Genomic DNA, 20,094 nt, shown 5'->3' on the forward strand with positions numbered 1-20,094 from the left:
GAGCTCTTTGGGTCAAATCTACTACTACTACTACTACTACATACCATATTTCTAAAGTCAAGGAAAGTTTTGATGATAGTTTGATTTGTTGATGTGGAACCTTCACCAAAACTTTTACATGGTGTACCTTTAATTGACTTTTCCAGGACTTCTGTGAGGCGGTGCTGTCTGCGGTGGACTCAGAGGGGCAGCCCGTGGTGGAGGAGGAGAGACTCAGGGAGATTCTGATCGAGTTACCTGATGTCTATAGCCTTCATCATAGGATCCTGTCTGAGCTGGAGGGACGAATCAGGCTGTGGTGAGAAATAAACTAGGTCTCTTAATATAAATAAAAACATTAAAAAAAATACATGTTTTTTATTGTATTTAGAATAAAAACAGGTCATTCACTTTTTATGTACAGGTAATTTTAACAAAAACTCATCATTTTCCTATACTGCAGAAATGGATTTTAATAATAAACTTTGTGTGTGTGCGTGCGTGCGTGTGTGTTTTTACAGGAGTGACAGTCAGAAGATAGCAGACATCTTCTTGTCTAGGAAGCCTGAGTTCTTGGTGTTCACCACGTTCATTGGACATTATGACCGCAGTGTGTCTCTGCTGGAGGACAGCTGCCGGACCTCTCCAGGGCTCTGTGCCGTGGTGCAACAGTTTGAGGTGGGACTTTACACTGGCAAAATATGGAGTTGTTTCAAATTAGAACCTAAACATACACCTTACCGTCATGTTTAATTTCTGTCTTGTCCGCAGTTACGGGTTTTGTCCCAGATAATTTTTTTGCAAATATGAACACATCCCTAGTCTAGTTCTGATGGTGTTGATGGTGTGATGGTGGCTATGTGTGCTCTGTGGTTTCACTGCTCGAACAACCAATCTATACTTTATAATACTGAGAAATAGGTTTGTTTATACAAACATGTATGTATATGATAACATCTATTTCTCTTTAAGGTTAATAATTGAACCGCATCTCTTGTGGTGGTATATAGGGATAATACGCTTTTTATTTAAGTACCATCTAATAAAAGTTTTAGCTTTTTAAGTGAAATCTAAGAGTGGGTCCACACTTTGGGTGTGGACCACCTTATTTGTCCTAGTTTGGGACCAATTTGAGTCCTACAGTAGTTTTGGTTGTGGTCTCGTTCTCATCCTGGTTTAGTCCTCGTCTAGTCCAGGATTAGTTCTGGGTTTAGTCCAACTTCCAATTTTGATGTATCTGCTTCTCTTGTAGGCTTGTTCCGTCTGATAGGCTACAGCTTTCTGTATTAGATATGCATGGAAAAATCCTGTGTAATATCTGCAGCCACACATGTGACTGTAACATGCATGAAATGAATATCTTACTGAGACAAGAATCTTGGTAGCTCTCTTCATTCTATGGTTTTGGGTAAAATCACTGTTTATTCTGTTGTGTTTTTACAGAGTATTTCAACTTTAGCTTTAAGGGTCAGTGAGTAGAGCATTCACCTATGGACTAGAAAATTCCTGGTTCAAGTCCTTAGCAGGGACCTTTGGGTAATGCCTTGGAAGAGATCTGAAGACATTTACTCTTTGTTTAATCCCTACCTCAACAAGAAATGCTTATGAACCCTATCGTGACCAATAAACTATAATGACTTCCCAAAACACTATAATAATAAAGTTGTTGAAGAAAATAAGTTATAATTAGCTCACAAGACACCTGTTAACAGTTGCTCTATTTTTACTCTATCTAGAGACTTTAAAAATTAACACCTTAAACTGGAATAATATTATGGGAATAGCCAACACAATTTTAGCTACAGATCAGCCTCTATTCCCCATGTGCACCCTGGTTCACTATGGTTTCCGGCAGTTGATACACACTGCAATGCAGCACATCCTTCAAAAGAGCGGCTTCAAATCAGGGCTAAACCAGGTCTAACCCAGAACAATAAACCAGGACTAAATTAGGTCTAACCAAGGACTAAACCAGGTCTACAGTACCTGAGACAGATACTGATGACTTCGGATCAGGAACACACCACTGGATGAGCTCTAAAGTAGGATTAAACCAGGTCTAAACCAGTACTAAACTAGGTCTAAGCCTAACCAAGGAAATCAAGTACTAAATTAGGTCTACAGCACATGGGATAGATATTGACAACTTCAGACAGGGAACACCCCACAAGAGCATCTTTGAACCAGGTCTAAGCAAGGACTATACTAGGTCTATCCAAGGATTAAACTAGGTCTAACCAAGGACTAAACTAGGTCTAAGCCAGGACTAAACCCAGATTAAAGCAGGTCTACAACACCCCTGTACGATACTGACCACTTCAGACCAGGAACCCCCACAAGAGCAGATCTAGACCAGGACTAAACCAGCTCTAAACCAGGACTAAACCAGGTCTAACCCAGACTAAACTAAGTCTAACCAAGGACTAAACCAGGACTAAATAGGGTTTAACACAACCCATAAACATATAATTGTTTAGTTATAGCAAATGCTGTCAAACGCAAATATTTACATAGTTTTCATGCTTAAAAGATATATTGTGCTTGTGTCTGCTATATAGTTATTATCTATGACACTCATGGATCATTATGTTATGATTTGCACATTTTAAATTGCAATATTAATCTAAAACAACTTAAAAGAAACAAGCCTGCTGACTTCTGTGGTAGAATTTCGGTGCCCAATGGGAGCTGACGTCATTTTAAACGTTATCACGACAAACAGCCGTGTGGCTGTCTGCACCACCTATGTATAGCTGCAAATTACACTAGGGAGTAAATGGGGGGTAAATGAGAAGGAAACAACTATAACATGGTTAAAAGCTCTGAAAAGTCGATTTTGCAGAATAGGTCTGCTCTAACACACCAACTTTTGAGTCTGATAGTTCAATTTTGGCATTATATCTCCCTTCCACTGATGGTTATTATCAAATTAGTGATAATGTTACGTGTATAGAAGTTATGTATAGGATAGAATCTTTAACATCTGTTCACCATTTTGTCTCACTTTTACAATACAAAATGGCCAGCTGCAAAGAGCATTGTCCTTCTGTCACCACACATACATTTTCCTTTCGTTTTCCTCTTGTGGGATTTTGCTAAATGAACGAATTTCACACATTTCCGTGGCTCATTTCAGCCCTTTGTAATAATGCAGGGGGATAGTGGGAATGCAGTGACACTTTGGCTCAGTTAAGGCCCTAATGGACAGAGCCTGTTGTATTTCTTGTTAGTTTTAATGGAGCTCGGAGGAGAAGGAGCGGTCACTAATTTAGAACAAGCGTAGTTTAAAAGTCCTCAGCTTCTCCTAAACATGTTTTACTAATGTAAGAACCTTCACTACTGGCTTTGTCATGAGTTTAGTTTTAACGCAGACTTGACATAAGAACTTTGTTATGGTGACGGTTTCCATATTGTGGTATGTAGGGATAATACAGTTTTAATGCAAACCATCTAATAAAAGTTTTTGCCTTTTAAGTGAACTCTATGGGTGGGTCCACACTTTACCTTATTTGTCCTGGTTTTGAACCAATATGAGTCCTGCACCGATCCTGCTTTTACATTTCTGGTACAATTTATTTATTTATTTATTTTTTATTATAGCTTTAAGTATCTGCCAATACTTGATATCCGCTGAGACTGAAAACAGCTGTTATTTACTTTAAACAACAAGAAAATAAGACACAACTGAACTACAATACGAATCTGATTGGTGCATCCCTAATTGTAGATTTGGTTCTAGTCTTGTTCTCATCATGGTTTAATCCTGGTCTAGTCCAGGTTTACTTCAGCGTTTAGTCCAACTTAAGTCCCAGTTTTGTTTTGGTGTGTGGGGAAGAGTCACCCTTAGTCCTAATGTAGACTTGGTTTGGCCCTGTTCAAATACTGGTTTAATCCTGATCTATTCCAGGTTTAGTCCCAAGTGTGAATGTGCCCTGAACTAAACTAGACCTAAACCAGGAACAAACCAAGACTTAACCAGGATTTAACCAGAACCAGATTATAGCTAAATCTCAAGTTTCTTACTACTTCAGAACTTTCGTCTTTCACTCTCTTTCCTTTTGAATACTGTTGTAGTAGTTATATTTGATTGTAACAAGTTTGATTGTGATGTAGTAAAAAGTAAAAGGTCAAACCCGGTCCTACATAAGGAGAAGACACTAGAATGGGCCATGAGTCTGGAATAAAGATTAACTGAATTGAACTAATTGCTATTGATGCTGAACATGAATTTATAACAAAAAATCTTGGCCCTGTATCTCTGTCAACACGCCATCCCTCATTTTGCCATTGTAATTCCACTAAATGCACATTATGGATTATAGCTCAAAAGAAATTAGGAAAAAATACTATGACCAATTGTAATTACACTAAAGTTTTTTTTCCACAGAGTTCTCAAAAGTCATCTCTGAAACACCAGCTGCTGCAGGTGATCGTTCGCGTGGCTCAGTACAGAATGCTCCTCACCGGTGAGTCAAAAATAGATACTTTTTTAATTTAAAGGGTCCATATTACTCTATATCAGTGGTCCCCAACCTTTTTATCACCGCGGACCGGCCAACGCTTGAAAATTTTTCCGTGGACCGGGGGGGGGGGGGGCTCTCCAAGTGGCGGAGCAGTTTTGAAGGCTTCATTGCCTCAATGCAGAGCTGGTCGCCGCATATTATGCAGAGCGGGCTTGGTCTGTGGGAATCACCTGTCGCGATAAATCCATAGTTCAAGTAGAACTCCTGGTATTGTCTGTTAAAAGCTTTCTTTTACTTGGAAGTTGGCTCTTTTTCTGTCTCTTCACTGGCCCTTTTCCCCTTTGAAAAGAAACTTTCCAAAGACGTCTGTTTTTTACTCATTTTGCTAATTTGTGGGTTAAGTTGTCGGCGCTCAAGTGACGGAAATGTGACCGAGAAAATCCGGTCATTTTTCAAAATAAAAGATTTTTCAAAATAAATGATTGTTCAGACTTGGTTAATAAATACAATGGAAATAATAAATTATTTCTTGGATAGCCGGTGGCCCTGTACCAATTGATCCACGGACCGGTACCGGTCCACGGCCTGGTGGTCGGGGACCACTGCTCTATATTCTGATCTGTTATAAAAAATACACCTGGAGTTGTGTTTCGTTTCATTCACACACATTTAACACACAAACCCTGCATATTTAGGCTGGGTTCTTCTCTCAAAATGAAAACACTCTGTTCCACCTTGTGATGTCATGTGGTAAGACAGGAAGTGCTCCACTGTGTTTTTAAATTTCATACACCTTCACTAAAATTATTTGGATAATTTCAGCTCTGGAATTTCTGATCTCTACTGAACAAAATGTAAAATGTAGCTGTTAACTTGAAAACTACCACTTGATGACATCACAAGGTCAAACAGAGCATTTTGAGCCTTGGAGATGTAGACAGACTAATAATGCAGGTTTATTCAAACATGTGTGAATGAAACAAAACACAACTCAAGGAATGTTTTTGAGAAGGTAACAACATTATAACATGACTTAAGTTTTGCACAATATAGGACCTTTAATCCATTTATTTTAACTGACTGTGTTTTTATTTTTTTTAGATTACCTCAACAATCTGTCCCCCGACTCCCAGGAATATGAAGACACCCAGGGTACGTACCACTGTTGGCTCAGTGCCGTTTACCTTTAGTTCAGTAAAGTTAGGCACTTCCAGGCCTGAAACGATCCAAACGATTCTAGTGAAGATGTATTTAGAGCACTTCCTGTATTACCACATGACATCACAAGGTGGAGCAGAGTGTTTGAAAGAAGAACACAGCCTAAAAATGCGGGATTTGTGTGTTAAACATGTGTGAATGAAAAAAAACACAACTCCAGGTATGTTTGTGATGAGGAAACAACACTATAACATAGACCAGAAAATAGCGTAATCTGGGCCCTTTTAACGGTCTACACCTATAGAATAGTATTGTCAAATGAGGTGTTCCAGTCCATAATGCCCCTCTATACCCCCCAGCTATACCTCAGTGGTGGACACAGTGACTATAGATGATCCCTGCAGACCTATAGAGTCCACTGTTTGTTGTTTCTTGTTGACTTTATTTGCACTCATTTGACATGGAGCAGCGATCATGGAAGAGCCGATTTAGCACAGCCCTAGCCCTCCAAGCAGTCATTTCTACTCTTATGTGTGTACACTCATGTTTAATGCATTAGGGGACACTTGCACTATCTCTGTCTTATGTCTGATCAGGGAGCCATACTAAAGCTATATGTGTTTCCTCTATTCTGACTTTAATTAGTTACAACGCACGCCTCTAACTCATGTTGCGTTTTGTTCATTCAGCTGCTGTGACGATAGTGTCTGACATCGCATATCAGGCAAATGACAGCTTAAAGAATGGGGTAAGTTGTAATAAGAATGCATAAGATTTACATAGTGATTTTTTTAGATGTTCAAAGTGACTGTTTAATACAATTGCATGCATTATTCATATACCACAACACTTTTTTTTTTATTTATTTATGTATTTATTTATCTTTATTTATATAGGGGAACCCACTGAGAGCACTTAGACTTGGTTTTTCATGGGTGCCCTGTTCAAAATACAATACAAAATAAATAAGTGTATAAATCCATGTAAAAGGTGCAGATGTGTGTATATCCAAATATCCAGTTTTCTTAGGTATCCCTCACTCAACAGTGGGACAAACTTAAAACTGAAGTAACATCTTTGGTGTAAATTATCTCCAGTGTGTAAATTATCTACACACTGGGGTTTTAGTTATTTTTTACTTTGGATTCATATAGTACCATTATTATGTATTCTTGTCATAATCTTCATCTGTAACATTAGCTGCCCTGACAAAGGCTCACTGAACAGTTCCAACTTCAACTAAATCAGGTCCTTTTCCCATCTTTTTCCAGATTATATATGTGTGATTTTCTTTTGTTTTGTCTCAGGAAAATTTGTTGCGTTTGGTGAATATCGACTACAGTGTCAGAGGCCAGAGGGACCTGCTGCAGCCAGGACGGGTACAGACCAAAACAACTATTCTCCCCTTTTTCCTTCTGTCTAGCCCTGCCAGTCACGTTCCACACCCAATAAACTAATTCATTCATAATGTATATTTTCTTCTTTCGTAGGTGTTCATAAAAGAGGGCACATTAATGAAAGTCAGCCGGAAAAGCCGACAGCCTCGTCACCTGTTTTTGGTAAGTGATTTTTAATATTTCAGTTTATCCAATCTAAAATGAGACAGTTATGTAGAAAAATAATACCCAATGAGTGCATTTAGGCTATCTTTTTCGTGGGTGCCCTGTTTAAAATACAATACAAAAAGAAAAACAAACAAAGCAAACAAAGTACACAAGTCCATATAGCACATTAAAAACGGGTGCAGGTGTGTGTATAAAAGTTTGTTACCAGATTATTAAATTGCGATTGTGTCCTCAATGCATCCAGTTTTGCTTGACAAAATGGAGTACACTTCAAGGAAAAGCAAAACGGCTAAAAACCCTTATTTCCATCTCAGTTTTGGGGGAGCTAGTCCTTTTCCCTATGCAGTTATGTGATTTGGTATTGGGGCGACAGTGGTTCAGTGGTTAGAGTGTTGGTCCCCCAACCCGAAGGTCGGAGGATTGTGTCCCGCTCGGACCAAGTTCTGTCGTTGTGTCCTTAGGCAAGACACTTTACCCACATTGCCTAGTATGAAAGCGGTGTGTGCGGGAATGATTTGTGGTGGTCGGAGAGGCCGATGGCGCAAATTGGCAGCCTCGCTTCCGTCAGTCTGCCCCAGGGCAGCTGTGGCTACAATAGTATCTTACCCTCACGAAGTGTGGAAGTGAATGAATGACTATAGTGTAGCGCTTTGAGAGGATTTGACAAACCTGTAAAGCGCATTACAAGTGTTATTATTAAATTTTCCAGTATCAGTGATCAACAAGCAGGTGAGAATATCAGAACCAACTTGATACAGATAATATTTTCATTCATATATTAGGCATCTTACTTCCAACTGGTGTCTTAAAATTATATTAAAATGACAAAATCTTTGTAAAGGTCCTATATTATGTAAAATTGACCCTTGTGAGCTGAAAGCCATGTGCAAATGCTGTTGCCTCCTCAAAAACAGGCCTGAAGTTGTGTGGTAGTTTTCGATTTAAGAGCTACCTTTTGTTCAACAGATACTGGCAATTCTAGGGTGAATGAAACAAAAGTAACTCCAGGTTTGTTTGTGATGAGAAAACAACATTATAACATGGATCAGAAAATAGCGTAATATGAGCCCTTTAATACCTGTTTAAAATGAACTCTCATTGACGATACATTAGTCTCTCCTCTATCCCAGTTTGAGTTGGACATGTCGGGTCTAGCCTCTCCTCGTCCGCTCTGTGGGGTTTTCCTGCAGGATGTTTCTGAATACTCACTTCCTGTTCTCTTTCTCACACAAAACACATGGAAGTCAGACAAACAACATCACAAAAGACTTTACCTCCATCTATGTCACTTCACTATAAATCATACACATAGATCTGCACAGGTGCGTTGGTAGGAGACAGAATCAGTTATGTTCATGTTGTAAAATTTGATGTTATAATTCCAGATTGAGAGCAGGAGCCTCTTTAACTCAGAGATTCACGGTTTATGATCCACAAATCTTGAACCCTATAATTATGAATTATTATTTGTTAGGGTTAGTCTTTAAAAGTCCATAAAACTGACAACAATTACGTCTTTGAGATCAATGCCACCACTTTTTGAAGCTATTGTGAAAAAATAAGTAACTTTTGTTTGTTTGTGATGACAGAGAAGACGTTGAAGTTTGTGCCAGTTTGTGTTTCACATGGATATGCCCAATAATTACAGAGATATTAACCATAAACCAGGTCAACACATCTGCAATCTGACACCAAATTCTACCATAGAGTTCTGACCTGTCTCCAGCTCAATTTTAAACTATAGGGAATTGCGATGATGTCATGTGAACCCAACCTATACGAGCAGATAACCCTCCGCTGTGATAAAGACATAAAAACTACCATAAAAGTTTCTAATTAAAACTCTCCTCTGGCAATACTTTACATTGTGAAAGTTTATATCTTATATCTATCTATAATTTGATCTGCTGTATGGGGATCACTAAAATATGCTGCTATTTTTGTCTGCTTTAAGTTTTGTGTTCCCTTTGATAAACACATTTGTTGCTGTTTAAGTAGATTTTAAGTGTAGTACACCCAGGATGCTCATAGAATATACAAAACATTAAGGCACAGTGCCATCTAGTGGACGTTTGACGTACATGCAACATAAATGTGTAAATGTTTCTCAGTCCATGTCTGTTTTTGTTCATGGTAAAAGAAATTTTACAGACATTTTAATTATAATAAAACATATATCCAATAGAACTGATTGTTGTTGTTGATTGATTTCTAACAAAGTGAAAAGTGACAGGATACCTTTACCCAATAACCTTCAATTTTAGATTATTTTAGCTTTTGTTAATTCTTGCAACCTATCATTGTATATAAGTGTATAAGTTGTATCAATGACTATCTGTCCAATATATTTTTATGTTTAATATTTTTTGTTGCTATTTTTACCCTTTCAGATGAATGATGTTCTTCTTTACACATTTCCTCAACAAGATGGAAAATATAGACTCAAAAACACGCTGCCTGTCTCTGGACTTAAGGTGGGTCTGAAATTCTGTAAATACTGTCAAAATTAAACTTTAGCCTTTCTTTGAGTAATTATTCTTGTACCCTTATACACATTTAGTATCATGACAACACTAACTTGTACATATTCCTTTTTGTAGGTGAGCAAACCCATCGTTGACAATGTCCTAAACGCTCTGAGGATTGAGTCAGAGGACCTTTCCATCACTTTGTCAGCCAGGTGTGTGCTTAACTCCTGTTAATACACTTATACTCAGGAATCTTATAATTGCTTTATTATCATTAGCATGTTTCATTGTATTGTTCCAGTTCGTTCATTGAGAGGGAGGAGTGGTTTTTCACTCTGAGTCACACAGTCAGTGAACACGCTCGTGGTTCAGCTCCAAACAGCCCATCTGATGTGAGTGAATTTGCCTTTTGTTGAAATATAAAACTGTATGACTGGGTTTCAGATGACATCACAACACTCTAAAAGCCATTACTATGAAATACAGATGGGGACAGCTTAGTGAACCCCCCATCTCTCAAAACCACCAAAAGTTTGTGGTATTTCAAATGTATTATAATAAGTAACCCCATAAGAGCTGCAATGATCATAATCCCCGTTTTAACCGAAGTGCTGCTAATCTTCTGCAGAGAACGATATCTCCCTTTGTCTCTTGTATATTTTATGTTTAAGTACTTTGTTTATTTTGATTCTTCTTCAGCCCCGAGAGCCTATGTGGTTGTGTTTAGGGGAGAAAGCTCCTACATTTGTCCCACTGTCTGAGCCGACGATCTGCATGAACTGTACCTCAGAGTTCAGCCTGACTTCTGCACGACAACACTGCCACAGCTGCGGGAGGGTACGGCACCGTTACTATACAGTTCATAACATTGGTGGAAGAAGTAGTCAATTTTGTTACTTAAGTAAAAGTAAAAAGATACTCAAGCAGATACTTTAATATTTTACTTTTACTTAAGTAAAATTATTAAAACCCATGTTAAAAAATGTACTTAAAGAGTAAAATGTAAAAGCATTTCTTGCAGACTTTGAGATCCAATAATGCTTCATGTAGTAATATTGTTAAAAGTTTGTGCTGAATTTTCTTCAACAGAGACAACTGAATCAATCATTTAGATATTTTTATTTGTATATGTTTGTTTAAATTATGAACATGTTAAAACTAAACCCCTCAGCCATTTTAGCAGGTCTCAGACAATAAAAAAAAAAAAAAAAACTTTCACTTTTAAGTCCTGTTCAAAAATGTAGTGGAGTAGAAAGTTAGAAAGTGCAGATACCTGCTCACAAATGTAGTGAAGTAAAAGTAAAAAGTATCCACTTTAAAATCTACTTACCTATACAGATATCTAAAATTTATATTTAAGACTCTCTTTATATTAATTTATATTAGAGGGGGGCCCATGTGAAGTTTCTTGCCCTGGGCCTCCGAATTTCTGTTGACAGGCCTGGGTAAAGTATCATTCATAATATCATGTTTCAGGTTGTGTGCAGAAACTGCTCCAAAAACAGGTTTCCTCTGAAGTACATGAGGTATCGAATGGCCAAAGTGTGTGACCACTGCTACAGCGAGCTGAAGAAGAGAGGTGAAAGTAACACACATTTAAACCTAAAATCAAAAATAATTAATAAATCAATAAATAAAAACATTTTGGACATTATAGAGCTTGAGATTGAATGTCTAAAACAATGAACGTCCATAGAAATACATTAGGGAAAAAAAGCTATGTAAACTATGTAAAAAGTAAACAAAAGAACCATGGCACAATCTGATAAGCTGCCGGGTCACTACTGATAAATGCGTGTATCGCTCTATAATGTCAATGCCTCTGAATTAACACTTTCATTAGTTTAATATCAGGCTAACTGAAAATTCTATGAGATGTCATGAAACAATCCCAAGCTCTGTTATTGTTTAGAGATATGTAATTTTTCAAGCTTCTCAAAACACTACTGTAGTCTAATATTTATTCCCTCTGGGCACTGGTGGTGTTAGGCTACTAATACTAACTGATTAACCATCAAGCACACACTGCATTAAACCAAGGCAAGGTATATGAAGTGTCTTGCTTAAGGGCACAATGTTCTGTTCAGAACTGGGCTAACCTATTAGACAACTTTTCTACCACCTGAGCAATTGTTGTATTCATGGGTTTCAGAATAATAAAAAAGGACTGTTGCTATAGTGATTAACAATTTAAAGCAGAATATTATATTGTTTGAATGGGGGAAAAGTCCTCAAAATGTTATATATAACAGGAAGCCATGAAGGTGATATTTTGAGGACTTGACACCATTCAAGAGTATAATATTCTCTTTTAAATTGTCAATTACCATGAAAACAATTTTAATAATTCCGAAACCGATGTACTGTATGTATCAGCCTTAAATGTGAACCTTGACCTCCAGGTGAAGACACAGCGCCAGGAGCAGACAGCCCTCGGTCGCCTCGGAGTCGCCCTCTGTCTGCAGTGTTTCAGAACATTCACGCCCCCAAACACCTGTGGAGACACCGCAGAGGAACGCTCTCCTTCAACCAGGTCACACTCTCATACCTGTGTACTATCTATCTATTTATTTGTTTGCTGTTAATGTCTTTATGGTCACCCTCAAAACTACAGTTCTGCTTAAAAAGGAAACATCTATGCTCAGGGAGGTTTAAAGGCACACTATTTAACTTTTCAGAGGGGGGTCCGCTATCTGTTGATCTTCATGGAGATATTATAGCTTTGCCTTAAATGTTCCACAATGTTGCATTAAAAGTATCCATCTTACATTAATTCAGTTACAGGAAAAGCTTTCAAATCTGATTCACCAAGCTGACAGTGACATGGTGGTATCACACATTTGTCTTCATAGTTATGTTCAATGCCGCAGTGTGGAACATTCAAGGCAAAGTAATAGCTCTATGGAAACAAGCAGAGGTGGAATTACCAGTCCAAGTTACATGTCAGGTGTGTGGAGAGGCAACCATATAGAAATACAAGTTTTCCTGTTTTTGTAATATACTGATTCATAGCAAAAGACAAAGTTTAAATCTGTCAACTGGACAAATCGTTGTAGGAGTGAAAACGTTTCGCTGCTCATCCAAGCCACTTCTTCAGTTCTGGTCAGATTACTGGTGGACACTGCTTTATATCTATCTGAAGGCTAAAGGGAGGGGCTAACTACACTGAAGCTGTAAACGGCTATTGCCTCCAGTTTCAGCTGAAAACACCCTATTCAAGCTTTAACGACCCTGCTATTGTTCTCTTCGTTAAAGGGTCGTTAAAGGTTGAATAGGGAGGTTTCAGCTGAAACTGGAGACAATACCTCACAGATTTTGCTGTGGATCAGACCTGGACGACTGAGAGATCACACAGACAATATACTCATTGTTTTACATTTGATATGATATTTTAAACCTAATATTACAGATTTTATTTTCAGTAACATTGTGTGTGTGTTGTTCTCAGGTGATGGTGTGTGAGGAGGGCGCGCTTAGTGGAACCTTGCAGCGAAGTAAAACAAAGAGGAACTGGAAACGCCTGTGGTTTCTGCTCAAAGACAAGGTGCTTTACACCTACAGAGCACGAGAGGTGAGGGGACACATCTCCCCTTAGACCTGAGAAAACTACATTAGTGCTATTCTATATTTAAAAGACTAGGTTAGAACAATGGATAGGCTACAAACATTATTGATCACATGGAAGTTACTTTGTCAGAGTTTTAAAACAAAACACACATAAAACACCACAGACCAGTGTTTCTCAAACTAAGGTGCATGTAGCATTGATGGGTCATGCACCTATTTGTTTTAGAGTATTTGTTTTATTTAGAAATAAATCTATTCATACTTTGCAGCTGATGTTATCAACATTCCCTGGTGTGATGCTAACTGTGAGCACTGCTCTGTCTGAAGCTCTGTTAGACTTTAATCTGAGCTTTATTTTAACACAATCTGACTATAAAGAACTGACTTAGTTGGAACTACAACAAGTGAGATGATATGAGTTTATGTGTGAGATATTTAAACAAATCTCTCACACATAAAATTACATAAGCTAGCTAGGATTAGCTAACAGTTTTTCTGTTCGTAACACTCGCCATTTTTTAAAATGAAACACCTAAGCAGGACCATGAACACTCGTATTGATCACAGACTCTTGAAAATGTGTTTATATCCATTTGGGGTTTTTTTTTAGAAATGTTAAAACGTTTTTGACAGTGTTTGCTAATGTGCGCATTGTGTCACCATGGTAACTGCTGAACATTCCACCATTGAAATGTAGAACACCCCCAGTGTGATGTCACTGCAAACTATCCATTGATGTTTGTTTTTCCCTTTGGATAAGCTATTATTTAGAACTATTTTAGTCTCATTAAAGACCTGGTTTAGAATTAGTTTAGAACTGATGTAGGCTGTGTTTAGAGCAGGTTGTACTTGGAAAACAACATATTAAGTGGTACGTGGTGTAAAAAGTTTGAGAACCACTACCACTATGATGGTAACATAATAACAAATAATTCACACTTCACCCACCTATTTATCTTTATTTTTACAGGGAGAGCCCTATGTGCTTTGTACTTGAGTGATTGATGTTGATATCTCTGTCAGTCAGCCCCAGGGCAGATGTGGCTACAGCTTTTTTTTGACAAACAAACAAAAATATACAATAAATATAGACTATATTTTCTATGCTACATCTGTATAATTGAGTACAATTTAGTTTTTTTTTTATTCATCTAATCATTGACATGTTTCTAAATGTTCCTCCCAGGAGAAGGTGGCATCAGAGAGCTTACCTCTCCTGGGCTTCACGGTCAAACTGCCTGACAGAGTCCAGGGAGAAGAAGAGTCCACTGTGTTTCAGCTGTACCACAAAAATACTCTGTTCTACACGTTTAAAGCAGAGGACAACTTTACTGCTCAGAGGTGAGAGTAACATGGAGCTTTAGGGAAGAGAACTTCAAATCTTTATTTAAAGGGCCCATATTGCGCTATTTTCTGATCTATGTTATAATGTTGTTTCTTCATCACAAACAGACCTGGAGTTGTGTTTTGTTTCATTCACACATGTTTAACACACAAACTCTGCGTACCCCGAGTTCTTCTCTCAAACAGAAAACACTCTGTTCCACCTTGGGATGTCATGTGGTGATACAGGAAGTGCTCCACTGTGTTTTAAAACTCCACACACCTTCATTAGAATCACTAGGATGATTTCAGCCCTGGAATTGCCGATCTCTACTGAACAAAAGGTAAAAGGTAGCTGAAACTACTGCTTTATGACATCACAAGGTGGAACAGATATTTTTGAGTTAGAGATGTAGACAGACTAATAATAAAGTGTTACTTAAACATGTGTGAATGAAACAAAAAACAACTGCAGGTATGTTTTCTAAGAGGTAACATTATAACATGGCTAAAACCTATTTAGCATAATATGGGATCTTTAAAACACTTTTTTTGCATGTTGTTGTATGTATTTGTTTGTTGTTGTATTGTATTTAAACTATAGTTGCATATTTTTTGAAAAAAAAAAAAAAGTTTTATTATTTTAACGTGTTTTTATTATGAAATAGTTGTGCCATCATTAATCTTGTACAGCACTATGGAGCAGTGACAGCTGTTTGTAAATGTTCTTGTAAATAAACTTCACATAAGCCCTCTGAGGACACATATCTGAGGATATGTTCACAGTTGCATTCACCACATCAAAATTGGGACTAATTTAGGGCTAAACCCAAATCTAAACCTGGACTAGATCAGGACTAAACAAGGACAATAACTATAACAACTCCAAACCAAGTCCACACAAAGAATGGCAAGTTTGGACAAACCCATAGAGAGCCCTTCTGGGTTTATTACAGACAGTTTTTTGGATCTGGCAACCCAGAGTGAGGAGCTATTTCTGCGCTCTTTATATGTTTTTGTAATTGCGAATAAATCATCTTTAAAAAAATCATAATCTTTTTACTCCATAGGCATAGCTCATGACATAGATAGGTAATGTTTATGAAAATAGTATGGAAAATCCTACATACACAACCTTTTATATATGGTTTTAATATGTATATAGTACCCTAACATGACCTATATGTAGTGTTACAATACAAAAATGTCAAACTTGATTTCAATACTAAGGAATAGACTTGATACCGAATCCAGATGTGACTTTTAGTACTGATACCTGCTCAAATGAGTATCTAGTTTGATACTAGTTATAGTATCTGAACAACAACCCTACCTTCAGTGGGTGGGGAAAGTATTCAGACCCCGTTAAAATTTTTCACTCTTTGTTATATTGCAGCCATTTGCTAAAATCATTTAAGTTCATTTTTCCTTATTAATGTCCACACAGCACCCTGTATTGACAGAGAAACACAAAATTGTTGAAATTTTTGCAGAATTATTAAAAAGGAAATACTAAAATATCACACAGCCATAAGTATTCAGACTCTTTGCTCAGTATTTAGTAGAAACACCCTTTTGAGCTAATACAGCCATGAGTCTTTTTAAGAATGAGGCAACAAGTTTTTCACACCTGGATTTGGGGATCCTTTGCCATTCCTCCTTGCAGATCCTCCCCAGTTCTGTCAGGTTGGATGGTGAACATTGGTGGACAGCCATTTTCAGGTCTCTCCAGAGATGCTCAATTGGTTTTAAGTGAGGGCTCTGGTTGGGCCATTCAAGAACAGTCACGGAGTTGTCCTGAAACCACTCCTTTGTTATTTTAGCTGTGTGCTTAGGGTCATTGTCTTGTTGGAAGGTGAACATTCGGCCGAGTCTGAGGTCTTGAGCACTCTGGAGAAGGTTTTTTTCCAGGATATCCCTGTGCTTGGCCGCATTCATCTTTCCTTCAATTGCAACCAGTCGTCCTGTCCCTGCAGCTGAAAAACAGCTGCCCTTTTTTTCCACACAAGGCCAAAAAGTTCTACCTTGGTCTTATCAGACCAGAGAGTCTTATTGCTCACCATCTTGGAGTCCTTCAGGTGTTTTTTTTTAGCAAACTCCATGCAGGCTTTCATGTGTCTTGCACTGAGGAGAGGCTTCTGTCGGGCCTCTTTGCCATAAAGCCCTGACTGGTGGAGTGCTGCAGTGATGGTTGACTTTCTAGAACTTTCTCCCATCTCTTGACTGCATCTCTGGAGCTCAGCCACAGTGATCTTTGGGTTCTTCTTTACCGCTCTCACCAAGGCTCTTCTTCCCCGATTGCTCAGTTTGGCCGGACGGCCAGCTCTAGGAAGGGTTCTGGTCGTCCCAAACGTCTCCCATTTAAGGATTATGGAGGTCACTGTGCTCTTAGGAACCTTAAGTGCAGCAGAAATATTTTGTAACCTTGACCAAATCTGTGCCTTGCCACAATTCTGTCTCTGAACTCTTCAGGCAGTTCCTTTGACCTCATGATTCTCATTTGCTCTGACCTGCACTGTGAGCTGTACAGTTTTATATAGACAGGTGTGTGGCCTTCCTAATCAAGTCCAATCAGTTTAATCAAACACAGCTGGACTCCAATGAAGGTGTAGAACCATCTCAAGGACGATCAGAAGAAATGGACAGCACCCGATATAAATATGAGTCACAGTAAAGGGTCTGAATACTTATGGTCGTGTGATATTTCAGTTTTTCTAAATCAGTAAAACATTCAACAATTTCTTGATTCTGTGTCAATATGGGGTGATGTGTACATTAATGAGGAAAAAAAGGAACTGAAATTACTTTAACAAATGGCTCCAATGTAACAAAGAGTGAAAAATTTAAGAATTTAAAAATACTTTCAGTACCCACTGTATATCTCATTAAGACTATAACCAAATGTTCCAGTGTTTTGTTTTTTCCCCCCACATTTTTCTTATCTAATCTTATCTTTACTACAAAAATGACTTGACCAACCCCTTTTGAAAAAAAACAAAAAAACATTTTTTTTCTTATAGATGGGCCAACGCCATGGAAGAAGCTACTGTTTTATAGGGACCATTTTTACACTTGTCCTTGCACCCAAAATGTGACTTCCTCTGCATATTTCCTTATTGGACCAAAAAGACACAGCTTGTACTGTCAGAGGGGACGCTCTCGCCTACTTAACCAGCCTCACTGCGTCCTCCCAGCTGATGCAGCAGGTGGGCCCAGGGAGAGTGGCCTAGATACTTACCACTGTGCAGTCTGACCTGTATTTCTGCAATGCAACTGGTTCACACAGCTGCCTCCTCTGAATCATGGAAGATATTGTAGACTATTTTTATATTTAATCAAGAAATGTCTAATTTATAATTGTACAGGGGAGATGCACAAATTCTGGCCACAAAATAGGTACATGTGTTTGTAGATATTCACATAGCAGCAATTCTTTGGAGTTAGTCCTGTTAACAAACAAACTGATATTTATAGCAAAATACAGATTACAGAAATGTATTGTCGTGTATTGAAAGACTGTTTATATTATGCTAAAATCACTTCTTTGAACTTTTAAGCTTGTTATAATGTATCCTCAAGAACATACCTTCTAGTGTGTTTAGACAACTTGGATAGCATTTTACATTACAGCAAATAGTAATGTTCACATTTTCATATAGCGCTTTACATCAAGGAAACACTCACCCAGTCACACACACCTTCATATTCCACTGCACACTGGGGGTGAGAAGAGTTAAGTGTCTTGTCCAAGGACAAAACTACAGCATTCATCTGTGGAAGCTGGAATCATACCACCAGCCTGTGGGTCAGTGGATCTGACTGCTCTACCACGATGTTTATGTCAGGAGTGGGATTCAAACTGGCAACTTTCGAATTAGTGGACAAACGCTCTGCCAGTTGAGCTACTCTCACCTCATTATAATGATTTATTCTTGCAAACCTACCTGTGTTGTGTTTTGGACAGTTTGGGATAGCATTTCTATCTGAATAGACTAAACAGAGACAAATCAGTGGGTTAGAGTTTGCTACAGCTCCATTTTACATCACAGCACAGTAATACCATAGATTGGTAATAACATAACTAACAGTGTAAATATAGAAACAGCCATTGCACTTTATTCCCTAGTATTTCTATGCTTTAACTTTGTGACCTGCTGTATGACATCTATATGTACAGGAAACATATATAAACAGTATTGGTTAATAATACGGAAACATGAATGCAAAGTGTGCTCCCCCTGGACCAGGTTAGGCCACGGAGAGATGGTTAACAAGCAGAGCAGATTTAAAAGTCTTATATTATGTAAATTGGACTCTATTGAGCTTGAAGCCTTGTTAGAATGTTGTTACCTTCTCAAAAACAGACCTGGAGTTTTGTTTTGTTTCATTCACACACTTTTGAGTAACCCTTTATTATTAGTCTGTTTACATCTCCAAAGCTCAAAATGCTCTATTCCACCTTGTGATGTCATAAAGCGGTAGTTTTCATGTTAGTTGCTACTATTTACATTTTTTTTCAGTAGAAATTGTCAATTCCAGGACTGAAATTATCCAACGATTCTAGTGAAGGTGTGAGGTTTAAAACACAGTGGAGCACTTCCTGTATTACAACATAACATCACAAAGAACTCAACAAAGAAACAAAGCCTAACTCAACCATGAATATGCACATTATAGACCCTATATAAGTTTGTGGATTTGGTAAATAATACTTTGACTCAAGTATTTTTAGCAATTGTAATATCGTCATCTCAGAACATAAAGAGTTACAGTCTTGTTATTGTTTTATTATTAGATTTACATTCAAACAGATGTACCTAATTATGTGGCCACTGTTGATAAGTTGGTGTCTCCATCACAAATGCCTTTAAGCAAACTGTCATTGCCTTTAATTTAGCATGTGTTCTTCTATTGGGATTCATGTATTTACTATGGAGTACTTTTATATTACCATGTACTGTAACACTGGGGCCATCCTTCCAGTTCATGTGATGTTTTTTGCACTGATTTAAAACAAAAATATATCTATAAAAATGTTTATTATATGTAAAAGGGTATACTGACTTAAATATGCACTTAATGTTTCATCATATCTGCGAACGGTGTCTTCTCTATGGAATATATAAAGCCTATGTATTATGTATTATATTGAGATAACTGTAAAACATGGCTTTAAATACAGAAAGCTTTATCCATATATCTAATACTGTACTTGTATTATTGAAGTAAATTTTTGTGTGTTCAAGAAAAGATGTGTCTCTTAAGTGTTTCCCACAGTGGAGGTTAGGACTCCAGGGCTCATGGGGCACTAAGCTGAGGTTTGCAAAATTATTTCAAGGTCCAAGATTTTAAATTATGTGTCTATATTTTAGCAACTATTTGATTTAAAACTATATTTTTGTGAAATCAGCTCCACTAACTCAAATAATTATTCAAATAACAACAAAAAATAACAACATTAAACCTGATGCAACACACGATACGAATGTCCCACAGTATGACGTCTGTCTCCATGGACACAAGGAGATCACACCACCCGCCCCACGGTACATGTCAGATCTGTGGAGAGGC

At 37.8% G+C, this 20,094-nt stretch overlaps 1 protein-coding gene across 2 annotated transcripts in view; it reads left to right on the forward strand.

The window, feature by feature from the left end:
* Nucleotides 1–19,766, forward strand: part of LOC117371364 (FYVE, RhoGEF and PH domain-containing protein 5-like) — a 30,512-nt gene extending 10,746 nt beyond the window's left edge. Inside the window, exons 6-21 of one of the 2 annotated variants that reach the window (XM_055221982.1) lie at nt 147–298; nt 501–657; nt 4,367–4,445; nt 5,544–5,594; nt 6,290–6,348; nt 6,908–6,979; nt 7,091–7,159; nt 9,556–9,639; nt 9,766–9,845; nt 9,935–10,025; nt 10,333–10,470; nt 11,110–11,212; nt 12,036–12,166; nt 13,082–13,177; nt 14,387–14,541; nt 17,544–19,766. In XM_055221982.1, the coding sequence (XP_055077957.1) occupies nt 147–298; nt 501–657; nt 4,367–4,445; nt 5,544–5,594; nt 6,290–6,348; nt 6,908–6,979; nt 7,091–7,159; nt 9,556–9,639; nt 9,766–9,845; nt 9,935–10,025; nt 10,333–10,470; nt 11,110–11,212; nt 12,036–12,166; nt 13,082–13,177; nt 14,387–14,541; nt 17,544–17,580 (1,554 nt within the window). In that variant the 3' untranslated portion in view covers nt 17,581–19,766. Of the gene's footprint in view, nt 1–146; nt 299–500; nt 658–4,366; nt 4,446–5,543; nt 5,595–6,289; nt 6,349–6,907; nt 6,980–7,090; nt 7,160–9,555; nt 9,640–9,765; nt 9,846–9,934; nt 10,026–10,332; nt 10,471–11,109; nt 11,213–12,035; nt 12,167–13,081; nt 13,205–14,386; nt 14,542–17,543 lie in introns of both variants that reach the window. The other variant, XM_033967026.2, reaches the window with a different exon arrangement.
* The last annotated feature ends 328 nt before the right edge of the window (nt 19,767–20,094 follow it).

This window comes from Periophthalmus magnuspinnatus, chromosome 5, assembly GCF_009829125.3.
Source record: "Periophthalmus magnuspinnatus isolate fPerMag1 chromosome 5, fPerMag1.2.pri, whole genome shotgun sequence".
Taxonomy (NCBI): Eukaryota; Metazoa; Chordata; class Actinopteri; order Gobiiformes; family Gobiidae; genus Periophthalmus; species Periophthalmus magnuspinnatus.